This window comes from Marmota flaviventris, chromosome 7 (genome assembly GCF_047511675.1).
Source record: "Marmota flaviventris isolate mMarFla1 chromosome 7, mMarFla1.hap1, whole genome shotgun sequence".
NCBI lineage: Eukaryota > Metazoa > Chordata > Mammalia > Rodentia > Sciuridae > Marmota > Marmota flaviventris.
In genome coordinates this window covers 120435607-120451495 of record NC_092504.1, presented here as the reverse complement: position 1 = coordinate 120451495, position 15889 = coordinate 120435607, and the positions used below count along the sequence as shown (strand labels likewise).

Here is a 15889-nt window from a genome sequence, read left to right as displayed (position 1 = left end):
TCATTCAATAGATGAGGTGAGGCATGCAATTCTATATTTCTAACAAATGTTCAGGTATTTTAATAATAGTTTTCACTTATTCTGGGCAGTTTAAATAAATTGACATATAACTCTAAATATATCCTGAATCAGATCCATATCTAAGAATAATATTCATAGGCATTTATGAGCACATTCAAGTTTGAGAAGCACAGTTCTATAAAATTCCCCATCAAAATCCTCTAAACAGAGACAGGATGTAGTTTGGAGATTGGGGCAGTCTTTGACCATAGTGCATTTGATTAGCAGTTCTGAATCCCATTATAATTAAGTCCTAATGACTCACAAAATTACTGGAGCTTCTCTAAATGAAGTAAAAGGGGAAAACAAAATGCCTAAGTGACAATCAACTTAAAAAGAAATCTAATACAAGCACTGGAGTTGTGGCTCAGTGGTAAAGCCCTTGCCTAGTACATATGAGGCACTGGGTTTGATTCTAGCAATACATGGAATAGGAAGGGCAAGAAGGTATTTCCCCATTCCTCATGATATCCTAAATTCTATTAAACTAAACCAGCAGGAGCTGAACACCAAGCTGATATTGTTTCCATTCCTCTTCCACCACAACAATCCATATTCCCCAAACTTCCCTATAAAGGTGTTTTCACCAAATTCTGCTTTATGTGATTACATTAGGGTCAATATTTAGCATATATTACTGAATTTCGAGAAAGCATATTTTGAGCACATCATTCATTACATTTATTTTACTGTACTTTCTTCATAAGCATTCACATGGTTAACTTTTCTGGTTTGCTTTTATTTCATGGAAAAACTCTGAATCAAGTGACTAATCACTGTGTCCTCTTTTATTAGCCGTTGAAGTGTGCACAGCTAAATTTGTGGCCTAGTTATTACAAACATCTAATATGCCAAATTAGGAACTTTAACTAAATCTTAATTTGTTCTTTTCTATTCTCTTTTCCATAACACCTGATGTTCTTGCTTACAGATTCATGTTGTACATATTTTATGAGCTATCATAAAGTCTTTTAGAAAGAATCAAATGAATGCTTTAACGATGTAGTAAATAAAGTTATTAACATCTATAATTCATTAACCCCTGTTTTAGTCAGCCTTTTCACTGCTGTGACTAAAGGACCCAACCAACACAATTGCATGGGAAGAAAAAGTTTATTTAAGGCCAATGATTTCAGAGCTCTTAGTCCATAGAAGGCCAGCTCCATTCCTTGGGTGAAACAGAACATCTTGGTGGAAGAGTGTGGCAGAGGGAAGCAGCTCACATAGAGATAAAGAAGCAGAGAGAGAGGTCTCCACTCGCCAGATACAAATATATACCACAAAGCCATGCCCCAGTTCCCACCTCCACCAGCCACACCCTACCACTTCAATTACCACTCAATTAATCCCTGCCAGGGGATTCATTCACTATTTGGGTTAAAACTCTTATAACCAATTATATCTCCTCTGAACCTTCTTGCATTGTCTTATGCGTGAGCTTTTGGGGACACCTCACATGCAAACTATAACAAGCCCTTGCTACTGCAATCCAGTCATACTATCCCAAGCCTTTTCATGCATGGTTATCTACTTTTGACTGGTCATAGCTATGTGTTTTCTTTGTGTACTTTTGATTTTTAGTAGAAGAAGCAGTGAAAATCTTTTAAAAAAAAATTTTGTAATCCAAAAATAGCACTTTGACGACATATAACAAAAGGGGGGAAAAAAAGGTGGCAGGGAGAAGGGTGTAAAAACATACCACTGCAAGGAATTTACTTTAAAGAAAGTAAGAATAGCCCCCAAACAATTAATTACAATATAGCATGCCATGTTCTGTTAAGAAATTGTTCTACTGTCAAAATATACAACAATGAGTTATATTCATTAATGAAATGATGCTACATTGATTCAATGTTCAAAAGAATATACTAGTATGGAAAGATGTTCAGAAAATATTTTTGAAAGAAAAACTAACGTTATAAAGTATTATCTTAGTAAACATGGTTGATTTTCCCCTTACTTTAGGCTCATCTGAGTTTTCTTCCATATATATGTATTGCCTGTTTCCTAGCACAGTCTTGTTCATTTGCTTTTTGAAGCTTTGCAGTCATTCGCATGGATGGGATTTTTTTAGTTAAACACAACTGATGTAGCTTAGTTTGATATGATTGATATAATTTTGATGTCATATTTTAAAATATTTATTCTTTCAGGGATTAATCATACTACATAAGCAACATCTGTACCAACTAAAAAATAGTTAGCATATGATACTTTTTTGTCATGACAGAGCCACTGGTTAGACAAAAATAAAACTTGCTCAAATGGTAAAAAAAAAAAAAGAAGAAGAAGAAGAAGAAAGGAAAAAACCCAATATGTAATGCAAGCATAATTTAATTTACAAAAAAAGAATATTTTAACATATTAAAAAGAACAAACATTAAAAAGCTTTAGAGAATGGTCATAAATAGGTGGTAACAGGCATAATAACAGATAAAGAAGCATAAAAAGACTTGAAATTAATTAGAAGTTAAAAGTTATACTGCATGTTTGGTTGAAGAATAAAACTGAATCAGAAAAGGAATCAATCATTGAAGACTCAAGTCCTGGATCTTGAAACATTTCCTTACTGGTATGATTTCCATTGTTTGAAAATTTCCTAAGACAACCACTGTGTGGTCTCCCATTTATTTCTAACCAGGTCTCACTATTTGTGACCTATTCTTCATTAGTAGGAACTCCTAAATCCTAAGTGTTTGCAAAACACTCGGAAATGCTTTGCATTTGTAGACTTGGTCCTTCCAAGCAGCCACTGCAACATGCCTCGCCTGTAATCCAAAAGGGGGCCTTCTAGTGAGTGTGAAGGACCCTGGAAGAGGAAAAACAGAAACCAACAAGAGAGCTGCCTGACAAAATGAGAATGGTCACTGATTCCGGAGAAGAGAAATGGGGAGAAAAGTTCATTTCAAACAGACTACATGTCTTTTTCATCAATAAAATAAAAAACAATTATAAGGGGAAAATATATACAACAACCCTAAACCCATACTTTCTCCCTTTTCCTCTTCCCATTATATCATCATGGCTATGCTTTTTACTAATTTTGCTGTGTGTGTGTGTGTGTGTCCCCTTGTCTTTCCCCATTCTCTTCCATCAATTTCAACTACTTCTGTCATTACTACTTCTGCTACAAGTCCACAGTTCCTTATCTGAAACTTTAAAATTTAAGAAGCACTAAAAACCAAGACATTTTTTGTTAAAACATATGAAGGCCAAACAACTCACCTCGATTTTGGTGGCAAAACCTGAAGTGAATCAGTTACACAAGGCCAAGATCTCACACTTAGTGAGAATATTCACATGCTTTACTGCAGATATTAACCGGTTTGATTATAGGTTTGATTGAAGATCTACTTACCTTTTTACCCTTCCAAAATTCAAAATTTCCTGAATTCCTAAAAATGGGTGGCCCCAAGAGTTTTGGTTCAAATAAAGGCTTATGGATCTCTACAACTACAATAAACTACAACTATTACTATTGCTACTGCTTGTGATACAAAACTTTTCATAATGAGTAGCATTCTATTTGTTATTCCAAATCATGTTAACATCTCATTAGCCTAAAGGTATATAACCAAAAAAATAAAAAATAAAAATCTTTCACCTAATTCATCTATTGTTTAATGAACATACACGATTTAGACTCCTTTAAAAAAAAATTCTGGTAACAGGAATCAAACCCAGGGCCTCCCTCAAGCCAGGCAAGCATTCTACTACTGACCCATACTCCTATCCCTTGAATACACAACTTTCAAAATATTTTTCTGAACATTAAATAAAGCAAATTACAGCCAATCCAACTCAACATAATATTAACAGTCATAACAATTTCCAAATTCTGTGGCTATAACCCTGGCCATCAGCACTTTCTATATCTACTTATTATTACTATTAGAGCTTTCATTCATATTCAACATCCATGTCTGATGCACTTTGTTTGATGAAAACAAGTTAATTAGTGCTAAACCTTCCCTAGTTCATAAATTTATTCTAAGAACATTAAAAGGAAGTCAAGTGAGACATGTTCAGTAACAGATGTTTGCCTTTTTTGGCTGCCTTTTTACAGTTTGTTCTCTTTCATTACTTTTTAAGAAATTTAGTTAATGTTCCCTTCACTGGAGAACAAGTGTACCTAACTTCCAGGAGGGTGAGGGGTCCCTAGGGCAAACACAGTCTGTTCATTCCCTAACCTAATACCTGTTCAAATGCTCTCTAAACTCAGCTTTTCATGTTTCATGTCTTAGATTTTGGAAACACATTGACTGGCTACTTAGAACTATTATCAACATGATTACTAAGGCTTGTGGGCTTCCTGATCCTCTAGTGTCTCTCCCACCTGAGGACATCTTAGAACAGAGGCGCAGATGTGACTGAGAGAACTGGATTGAATCTTTTGGCTTCTACAGAAAAAGAAAGGGTGGGAAGTAATTCCCAAAAGTAAAAATCCAATAATAATAATAAAATTTATTTTCTTTCATAATAAAAGAAATGGAAAACACATACTAAGATTTTTTTCTCTAAGAAATTAAATAGATCCCAAGGTACAAATTTAAATTTATCCTAGTTTACTTAACTCTCTGCATTTGAAAATCATTTACTGTGGGTATATTGATGTGGCTACAGGGTGGTACACTGGTAAATCCAAGTAATACTACAATTCAGGTCTTACATTTGCCAAGAGTGCTCTCTTAAAACTTTGCGAGAACAGTTGAATACATGCCTTGACCTATTTACTGCTAAAGGAATTTTGCATGGAGTACATTCCTTATTTTCCCCAATAAGCATCTTCCTAACTAGAATGATAGAAAGAAAGTTTACCTAGAAAGAAAGATTCAATACAATAAATAAATATAGTTACAGAAATACACTTCGGGCCCAGTTAATACTGTTACAAGACAACATGACCACTGAAACAACTATGTAAATTAAATATATATTTTTCCAAAGTAAATATCTGCCAATATTTCATAAATATTAAAATCTTTGAGACTTCATAGGAAAAGAAATATGCATTTAAAATTAAAATTTGAAGTTTGATGATAAAACACAGCACCAGACATCACTATTTCTTATTAGAGGACCAAAACAAATTTTTAAAAGTAGGTCAGAATAAAGTGCTGGAATACTGTTCAAAATATATTTTTTTAAAGTTACTTAACCATTAACTCAGGACCTAAGTTAGTCCTATGCCTACACAGTATTTTCAAAAAGTAATGTTTAACTAAAATAATTTTTAAAAATTAGAAAAACATTTGAACCAATAGACAAAATTTAGTAGCTATGATGATTGGTGCTAATTCATTGAAATATCAGAAGTTGACCATCTTTTATCAAATATAATCCAATAGTGGAGAAAAATCAAGAGTATAAAAATAATAACAATACCTTTTCAAATGTTTTTGAGGAGGAAAGAAAAAGAACAGAGCTAAGACAATGTAATGTGGGAAAAAGAAATGAGAAAATGTTTAAAATAAAAGGGTATTTACTATTTTTCATTATGTAACAAAATCTTTCAACTTTATTCAGTCTTCTGATAGTACACTTTGGTAAAGCATTATAAAAAATAAATATATATTAAAAGAAAAAGATATTCTTAGATTCTTATGATACTTGTTTTTACTGAAATGGCTTAAGAACATTCTCCAAAGAAAAAAAAATGATAAAATTCTTTTGTTAAAATCTAGGCAACTCATTCAATGGTTAAAATTAACCTGATATGAACAATTTAAGTTACATTTGAAACTTTTTTCTCATCTTTAAAAATGTTTCTACAAAATACTATTATTTGTGTGAGGTGAAACTGTATTTTAATTTTAATAAAAAATATAAATAGCAAAGCTTTTTTCTCCTCCCCTTTCATTAAGCTTGATCCTTGGAAGGTTGAGGGAGAAGACTGGGAATCCTTAAGTCCAGAAGGCCCACAATGTGCTCTTTGAAATAGAAAACAATTTATGATCAACCAATTATGAGACCAAGTTCTATTTGTTTGTAATCTTCTATTTCCATGAATCAAGGTTAGGCAAATAATTTTTTCAATTGAGGGTTAAGAAGCTAAAGTGAGTGAATGGCTCCCTCCTGTCCTAAGGCATAGAGTCACTGTGGGAACCCTTGATGATTGGTCCTTGCTGATCTCAGTTTCATCCCTTGTCACTTTTCCTCTTGCAGTCTGTGCTTTGGACACACTGAACACTCAATTCCTAAGGCACCTCATTTCCCACCTCTTTGTGCTGCTGGAACTTTTATACCAGGGATGGAACCCAGGGGCGCTTAAATACTGAGCCACACCCCCAGTCCCTTTTCATATTTTATTTAGAGATGGGGTCTCACGGAGTTGTTCAGGTTCTTGCTAAATTGCTGAGGCTGATTTTAAACTCAAGATTCTGCCTCAGCCTCTCCGGCTGCTGGGATTACAGGTGTGCATCTCTGAGCCCAGCACTGCTGGAACTCTTTTTTCCTCCACCTGGCCACCCCTGCACCCTGTCATCGCCACAACACGCATGTGTGCCTGGATGGCCGGTTGCTTTTCACCTCATTCTCACTCTAGGGTATCACCAAATGGCACAGTCCCTTTCCTGAGCCCTATGGCCTCTGCAGCATTGTTAGCCACTCCTGGAGAAGAGACTTGCCTTATGACAACTAACGAATAAGCTATTTCATTCCCGTCTCTGTTTCCAAATATTAGCTAGAAATTAACTACTTACACAAGTCTCTCTCAATATTGGCTTTAACCAATTTTTAAGAATATTGATAAATGCATTACTTTTCCATCTCAGAATATTGACAAATACAAAGTTGTTGTTGTTGTTTTAGCTGCAACTATAGTCCTCCAGGCTGTGTGTTCCAAGATTGCTTCATTCATTATCATAAAGTTAGTAAACCTTTTTTTAAAGAAGAGTTATGACATGAAATTGCACGAAGAAAGTTGGAGCTGGTGGCCTTTCCTTTCTGATTGTAATGGAATATTACATTTTTATGTTGCATGAGGTATTGTATTCATAGGTCTCATTTACCTTAGATAAATATTATCTTTCAAGATAATTAATGCTATAAATATCTCAGTACTGCAGAGGCCATAAAATGTAACATTAGTTACTATTTCTTCAGGATGCTTGGATTTGTTTTTTTAAACTTCATATGTACAGTTGCTTAAAATAATTGGAAGTTCTAACACAATAAGCCTGTGGTTGGAGAAATGGAACTTTAAAACACAAAGACATGTAGTACTATTGAATTATTATTTAATTAGAACTAAAAAAAACAAGGATACCAAGTATACTTTAAAAAACACTTCAGGCATAAAAGGGCTAGTATTCCTTTGCCCAAAGAAGATATATTCATAGTAGTTTTCTTATTTGAGCAAATTAAGGTTTTGATATAAATAGCTGAACTATAAAGCATGTTTCAAAGCAGAATGTGTTATATTTATCTTTCTTCCAATAAAAGACTGAGTTTCCTGAATCCTTGTTCCCACTTGCCTTTTAACAATGCAGGTTTCACTATTCTCAGCTTTCCCATTACCTGTGTTCTGAACTGATAAACTCCGATCAGGAAGACTTAGTACTTCACACACATTAGGATATAAAACACAGGAAGATTCAACAAGTGTTTGTGAGGATGCGGAGAGGCCAGAACCCTTGAGCAATGCTAATAGGAATATAAAATGGTGTAGCCACTATAGAAAACAGTATGCTTCCCCACATATTAAATAGAGAAATAGCCTATGACCCCAAATTCTAATTCTGGGTACAAACCCACCAGATGTGAAAGCAGAGACTCAATACTTTCACAACTCATGTTCATGGCAGCATTCTTCAAAATACTAAAAGGGTGGAAGAAACCCACATGTCCACTGATGGAGGAGTGGGTAAATGAAATGGGGTATATACCAAAAATGCAATATTATTCAGCATTAAACAGGAAGTTAGTTCTGACAGGATACACCTGAAGGAGCCTGTATGACATTCTACTAAGTGAGAATAACCAGTCACAAAAGAACAAATATGATTCTGCTTACTTGAGATACCAAGAGTAGTCAATTTCATAAAAACAGAAAGTAGAATGGTGGCTGCCAGGAGATCAGGGGAGAGATTAATAGAGAATGAGTGTTTAACAGGTATGGAGTTTTAGTTTGAAAGATGAAAACTTCAGGAGATGGATGGTAGTGACAGTTACATAGTGATGTGGGTGAGGTTAATACCACTGAACTGCATACTTAAGAAGAGTTAAAACAGTAAATTTTAATGCTCTATATATTTTACTTATTTCAATTTAAGTTTTAAATATTTTTATAACTTTCATTATCTAAAAAGTGAAACATACACACACAATTTAGAACCTGATGTTTGACCCCTTCTGGGAGTGCCAGATTTTTAAGGATAAGTAAAGGGGGATACTCACTGAAGGAAGCCATTTATTTAGACTAATAGTGAAAATGCAAATGCAGGGAGCAGTACAAACAAAATTGAAAGACTGAATCTCATGCCTCTTATTAATTCGCCACACCCATGCACATATACTTGGTACAAAAGGTAAGATACAGCCTGAATTACCTCTAACTAGACTCAATACTAAAGGTCCATTATTGTTCCTCGGAGCTCCACTCTTGTATACCTCCAACACTGTAGACAGGTGCACTATCCCAAAATACTACGTACTGGGTCAAAGCCAGGGTCAGCAGTATCTTATCTCCTAGTTTCCCTTTTCATTCAGCAATGAATAAACACTCTTAAGTCTTGCATTTGGGATTTTCCACTATCAAGTATACCCTTGGCGGAAATATTCCTCACAAAATGATTCATGAACTTCTCCACGCAACTGGAGCACTTTCTAAATCAGGGCAGGGAAGTTAGAAGCTGAGGTTCATTCATTGTTTCAACTTCCCTAGAATGTAAAAAGTTTCCTATGGATATTACTTTTGATAAGAATATGCACACATTACAAATATATATTCCATTAGCCAATGACAACAGACGGACATTGTGATTAACAAGTATGTTCTAAAAACAGAGGATTAATAAATATGTTCCAAAATAGTGAATCACAATGACTATTAACATTTCAGGAAATACAATGTTCATATAATTTCCTTATCTAAATGGGTTGTAAAATTTAGTTTTAATAAATTTGATGTAGAAATAATTTAGAAAAATAAGCTAATTAATGACATAATTTTAAAGTAGTGGTTGCACAAGAAAAATATAAAATTCAACTTTTATATTTTAACATGACATATTAAGAACTACAGAATAGGGGAATTTTTAAATATATTTCATTTGTCTAATGTGTTAGGGATCAAAGTGTATCTTCCAAAAATTCATACAGTAAAGTTCTAATTCTCAACGTGACCATATTTGGAAAAAAGGCCTTTAAGGAACTAATTCGGGTTAAATAAAGTCATAAGGATGGGGTTCTAACCCAGTATGACCAATGTCCTTATGAGCGAGAGACATCAGGGATGCAGGCTCACAGAGGAAGGGCCACACAGGACATAGTGACAGGAAAGGCCACACAGGACACAGTGAGAAGGCAGCTGTCTACAAGCCAACGAGAGAGATCTCAGGAGAGCCAACCCTGCCAGCACCTGATCTTGGACTTCCGGCATCCAGATCTGTCAGAAAATTTTGTTGTTTTTGTTTAATCAGCCCAATGGGTGGCAATTTATTATGGCAACAAATGGCAAGTCAATTAAAAAAAATAGTTTTATGAACAGAAAAAGATAAGGGATGAGACAAATTCATACACAGAATAGAACATGTGGGAGATATAAGAAACCCAAACATATATGCAGATAATATAAGAGGACATGTTATAAAAATGCTATTTTAAGGTCTTTTTAAGAAATTGTTGATGTGGCCTGGGTTGTGGCGCAGTGGTAGAGCATGTGTGAGGCACTGGTTTGATTCTCCATACTGCATATAAATAAATAAAAATAAAGGCCCATCAACAACTAAAAAATGTTGAAAAGAAGAAATTGTTGATAAAGATGTCTGATTCACATGAATTTCTCTTAATATTTGCATAGTGACATCTTAGAACTTGCCGTAGTGAACAGATGAACTTAAATGAAGCCCCCACATTCAGGTCACAGGTTCCCATGTCCTAGATTAGAATCCACATTCCAAAAATCATTAGTAAGTGGTCGTGAATTACTTTAGGAATTTTTTTAAAAATCCTTCAATTATCATGTGGTTAGCAGAATGTCTTCTTTCTCCATTGGCTTCCATGATACTTTTGTGATAGTCTATATACCAAAACAAAACTAGTTACTGCACAACTAGAGAAATGAAAAGTTGTGCTACAATTGTGTCCAATGAATCAAATACATTCTGCTGTCATATTTACCTAAACAAAATAAATAAACACATTTAAAAAATTCAACAACCATTATCAATAAAAATAATAAAGAAAAAAAACTAGTTGATGAACTATTACATTTGGGGCAAGTCATGTGATGATCACTTTGATCACTAGTGCTTGCCATAAAAGAAATTATATGTGCATCTATAAATGAATTAAGATTTATACAAAACACAATAACAGCATTAATTTCAACAGAGAAATTATCTTAGGAATAAAATAGCTCCATAATAAATACTCATCAAGATTAACTCAACAATTTGATGAGGGGAAAATGATAACTCAACTCTACATCCAGTTTTATAAACACTTACAGTGAAATAGCCCCGAAATACTGCTGATGGTCCAGAGAGACTCTTATCAGGCTCTTGAGGAAACTGGAAAGACTTTGTAGTCACAACTCCTCTCCAATCATACACTGTTTTGCCTGTTAGGTGAATCCATGTATGTTAACAATATTTATCCAGGAAAAGCACAGACTGATCATACTGCTTAATGTTACAAAGAGGAAAGCAAATCATCCTTATGGGCTCACTATTCTGTGTTCAAATCACACCTTGTCATCTAATGGGAGAGATGAAGAAGGGACAGCATTGCATAGAGAGGTTTCAATTAATTGGCTCCTTCACAGAGTAAAGCTCTCATGTTTTTATTGCATGCAGTGTGCCCAGGAGAAAAGTAATAGGTCCATTCTCTTCATTCCTCTTCAAAAATATTGATTTTTTTAAAAAAGGCTTAAAGCAAAATCTTATTTGTGAATAGCACTTATAAATATAGAATGAAAAGTTCTCTGTTATGTAAGTACTTTAAAAGAGAATTTGGAATTACTGTGAAGGCACAAGTTATGAAACTGCAAAGTAAATGAAATTATTAAACACGTTTAAGGTAAATAACTTGAAAGAGCAAAAGTCAGCCAGCAGATACCCACAGATTTCTTCCGTCTCCTGGAAGTTGTTTGGTGGGATTTCTTTAGTAACCTTTTTTTTTAAATTATTATTTTTTAGCAATGGGGAGATTTAGTTGTCCATTTATTTCTAAGAAATACTAAAATTTTTAAAAGGCAAAAATGAGTTTAATACTGCTTTACAAATGAATTAAACTATTTTCACATTTCCAATCTTCCTTTTAATATTTAATCATCGACATATATTCTTTCCTGAAACTTTCAATTTAATAGTTACACATGGACTGCTTAAATTTTGTAGAAATTTAGAGACCACTCAAAAGTAATTATCTCACTTGATTGCTTTTATTCATTGAATGGATCTTATGTTGAGTGTTGTTTAGGGAGGCAAAGACATAACATGAAATAATAAAAGAGTCCATGTTAACTCAGAGACATCCTAGTAAATACACATCCTAAGACATTTTAATTTTCTATATACTGTTTCCATTCACTCAAGAGTCCCTGTCCTCTATCAAAAAAGGCAAAATCTCTAGAAAAGTAACACAGTAAATCATATATTTCAAACACAACTCAAAGTAAGTGAAATTCTTTCATAACAAGGAACTTGCAGAAAACCTGAGAATATTAGTATCTATGAAGATGCCATCAAGGGAAAGAACATGCACTTTACAATTGGGAACCTTCAAGAGACTACGGGAATATGAAGGGAAAACACTGGAGTTTATTAGAGGTCTACAGCCCTCACATTTTTCATGAAACTTTTTTGACTCATTCAAAGCCTTCTCCAGCTCCCAAGCAGTATTCCTGATCTCCCTACTTCCCTTAATGAACTTCTACAATAAGTGATCTCACGTATTTTCAGATAACCACAATACACTTTCCAATCTCCTTTTTAATTCTGAAACTCTGTTGGGGTGAGGACAATATCTGACTTGGAGTGGTTTTGTGTTTCTGACTCATTAGTAATCTGAGTAGCTATGTAAATAAACACTGGGGAATAAGAATTGCTCCAAAGAGGTTAAATCTCACAGGCAAATAGGGGAATCTTTCTGATCGCTAAAAAGCCAAGCCCAGTATGAAACTAAAAACTATATAACTTATTTCTACAAGAGAGCCCAGAGCATTTTCAAATATTTTATCTTGTTTACCCACAAAACAGACTCATGCAGCCGAGAAGGCCAGGCATTATTTTCTCCAGTCTATAGGTATCACACTAGAAAATATAGCTATAACTTTTCCACTTCAGGAAGCAGTAAAGCCTCCACTAAAATCCTCAAGGTAATCATTCACACGCTGATGTATGCTAATGATTCTTCCTCAGAAGCCAGGCACACAAGGTGACATGCAACAAATTCCGGTTTATTCCACAAAGTCATTCAAAAGTTATAAGCTGATAGTTTGAAGACAACCAAAGTCATGTATCAGACTAAGTCTTCACAAACCCTTCCCTGAGTCAACAATCTTCACAGATAAAGCCACGGAGAAATAAAAATTCTGAATTCTAGTGTGTGTGTGTGTGTGTGTGTGTGTGTACAGGAGCAGGCTACATAGGGATAGGTGGAAAAAATAAGAAATCTTATGAGTAATCCCAGTTATAAGCCAGCAGGACAGAATAAAATGCTCTGAGATTTAAATATGTGGGAAACTGCAATATCAAAATTTGGAAAGAAACCAAAACGGTTACATCAGTTTAACAAGGAGTTCGTTAAATAGCAGCTATTCTTGAAAGTTTGAAAAAAAAGAAATGTTGACTTTTTTTACTACTCACACTGAAGTCTTCCTGACTTTGCATTTCCTTAATACTATTTTAGATTCTCTTTTTAAAAATATATTATAACACAAGTTCATGTTATTTTGCTGTCTTCCACATATCTCCTTGTCATATCGAGATTTAATTAAAAGTCTTTTACTTGCTTTGTATTCCCTACAAAACTGAATGGAATGCTGTGCCCCAAGCATGTCTATGGGTGTTCCTGGATCCCAGCCCTGATTTGGCATTGATTGAAAGGCCAACCAGCAAAAGTGTAAGTGAAAGGCCTCATACAATGCAAATGACAATTGCATGAAGGAACAGGAAAATCTTCAAAACGGGCTTTAAAAAATCTACTTCTTTTCCAGAATCAAATATTTTTCATCAGGCCATCTCCCCTCACTATCTAGAATCATCTTGATATTTATAATGATAATGATTTCTAAATAACCTTTCAGTTGGAGGTAACTTTTTATTTTATTCTCTATATTTTTATTCAAATTTATGTAGTTCACAATGTGCCCATTATTCACACAGGTGGGAGATATTTCAAATAACCTAATAAGCATAGTTATTTTAGAAACCTAAATTATTCAAATCACTTGCAGAAAACTGATAAGACTGCATATACTACAGGCAGTACTGCCAGGGCATGAGGAAAGAAGAGAAAGAAGAAAGGAACCAAAGAAAAATTATTTGCCCATTAAAACATTCACCACTCTGGAATTTTTATAGTGACACACATTTCCTCCATGTTGCAAATGATAGATTTGTTCATCTAGACATTAGCAAAAAACAATAGCCATTCAAACTTCAAATATACTGTCCACCAAGAAACCAAATGCTCTTAAGAACTAGTTCACAACTTCTTGGAGGAAAAGCTGGGGAAGTCCCCAAAGAAAATGCAATATATCTTGATTAGGACCCAACAGAATCAAAACCACCACTGGATTCAGTGGTTCGGGGTCCCCAGAGCCTTATTCATGCCAAGCTCATTCTGTTTCTTTTTTTGCAATTCCTTTGTATCAATTAATTCTTTGAGTTAATTGCACATGCCGTTTTAATCTGTAGGTAATTACAAACAATTAATAGTTAGGAGACAGAATTAGCAGATCTTAGTTTGATTCTCTATATAATTAAAAGGGATGGTAAACTAGAGTTGACAAATAGCATCTTAATCATTTGAATAATCAGACCTCAGAAGCTTGCTTGGTTAGATAATTCCATCTGCCATATTAGTTCAAATTTTAGAATAAATGACTGAAATGCCCGTTTACATCAATCCACAGGAGTTAATTTCTAGTATAAAAATGAACAAAGTATATATCCTAAAATTACTTAAACAATCTTTTTGTTGTTGTTGTTAAATAATGAGTTGTTTCCAAAAGAATTTAGCCAAAACCAAGATTTGTAAGGGAGAAAAAGTAATACAGTTTTCTCATCCATTACAAGATTCATGGATTTATGGTTGACACTCCCATAAGGCTGATTAATAAAGGGAAAGCATGAAAAGTTAATTTTTCAGAGTTTTATGGGCCCAGGGAAAATGTGTATTCTGAAGTCTCAGTGTGATGAAGAATTGGATAGACATGTAGAAGTATGATTGGATAAAGAAGGGATGTGACCTAATGGAAGAGACTGGGGGTGGGAGACAGTAGGCCTGTTTCTTCAGTGTGGGACAGGACACTTGCTCTTGTCCTTCAAGAATGGGACAGGACACCTGCTATATGAAGGTCTCTATGGGAGAAGGGAGGGGCTCAGAAGGTGAGCATCCTAAGTTCTATGGCTCGTTTTAAAGGAGAGGAATTCTAGTTTCGATGACCCCCTTTAAGTGAGAAAAGGGGAACAGAGGAAGCTCAGAGAGACCCTCCTGCTTCTGCAGGCCTCCCAGACTTCTCCAACTCAAAATGCTCCCATGCCAAGGCATCATACTTCAGAGCACCATGTTCTGCTTCAACAGATGATTTATGTATAGCTACTGAATACCATGAATTAATATAGTTTCTTTTCCTATGTTATAAAACATCTGAGAAATATGGTTAACCTTTTTGTTCTATGTTCTACTTAACACTTTTATTTAAGTGTGTACTGACAGACAACAAATAAAACATAAAACTTTTTGGGCTGATAGGACTAGTAGATGAATATCACTAGATGGAATTCTAGGAAGCAGGGTAACCTTTACATGAATTAGAAAAATATATGGAAATTTCATTCTGATATGAAAGAATATAATACAGAACAGCAGCATGGTTGATACATTCTTTCTTTCTGAATTTCAAAGTATTTGAAGAAATTCAGCAGATGCTTCCAAGCTAAAGTGAATAAAAAAATTTTCAAAAAAATAATAATTTCTGAGCCAGGTCAGGTGGCTCATGCATGTATTCCTAGCAGCTTAGGAGGCTGATGCAGGAGGATCCCAAATTCAAAGACAGTCTTCAGCAACTTAGGTAGGCCCTAAACAACTTAGTGAAATTCTGTCTCAAAATTAAAAATATAAAGGGCTTGGGATACAGCTCAATGGTAAAGTGCCCCTGGGTTCAATCCCCAGTACCAAAAACAAACAAACAAATAAAAAGAATAATGATTTCTGATTTTAAAGAGCTTGTTACCTTCACCTGTGAGGCAGCCCCTTTGATACCCCCAATGATACTACAATGATAAAGGTAATGTTAAAAATCTCAAGGTCACAAACTTCAATCATTCACCAATTTGCAGATAAGGAGCAAATTTCCTTTAATTGGGATAATGGAAGAGAACTGAGGAAAGCTATCAATGACCTTTACATAGTAATATAATGTCCTCTCCCAATCTGA

The 15889-nt window shown here is 34.5% G+C and overlaps 1 protein-coding gene across 1 annotated transcript in view; it reads right to left on the bottom strand.

The window, feature by feature from the left end:
- Iqcm (IQ motif containing M) overlaps nucleotides 1-15889 on the bottom strand; it is a 320965-nt gene that overhangs the window by 197849 nt on the left and 107227 nt on the right. The window contains exons 7-8 of the mRNA XM_071614029.1: nucleotides 7536-7704; nucleotides 3558-3582 (exon numbers count right to left, since the gene is read on the bottom strand). Of these exons, the coding sequence (XP_071470130.1) occupies nucleotides 3558-3582; nucleotides 7536-7704 (194 nt within the window). The remainder of the gene's footprint in view (nucleotides 1-3557; nucleotides 3583-7535; nucleotides 7705-15889) is intronic.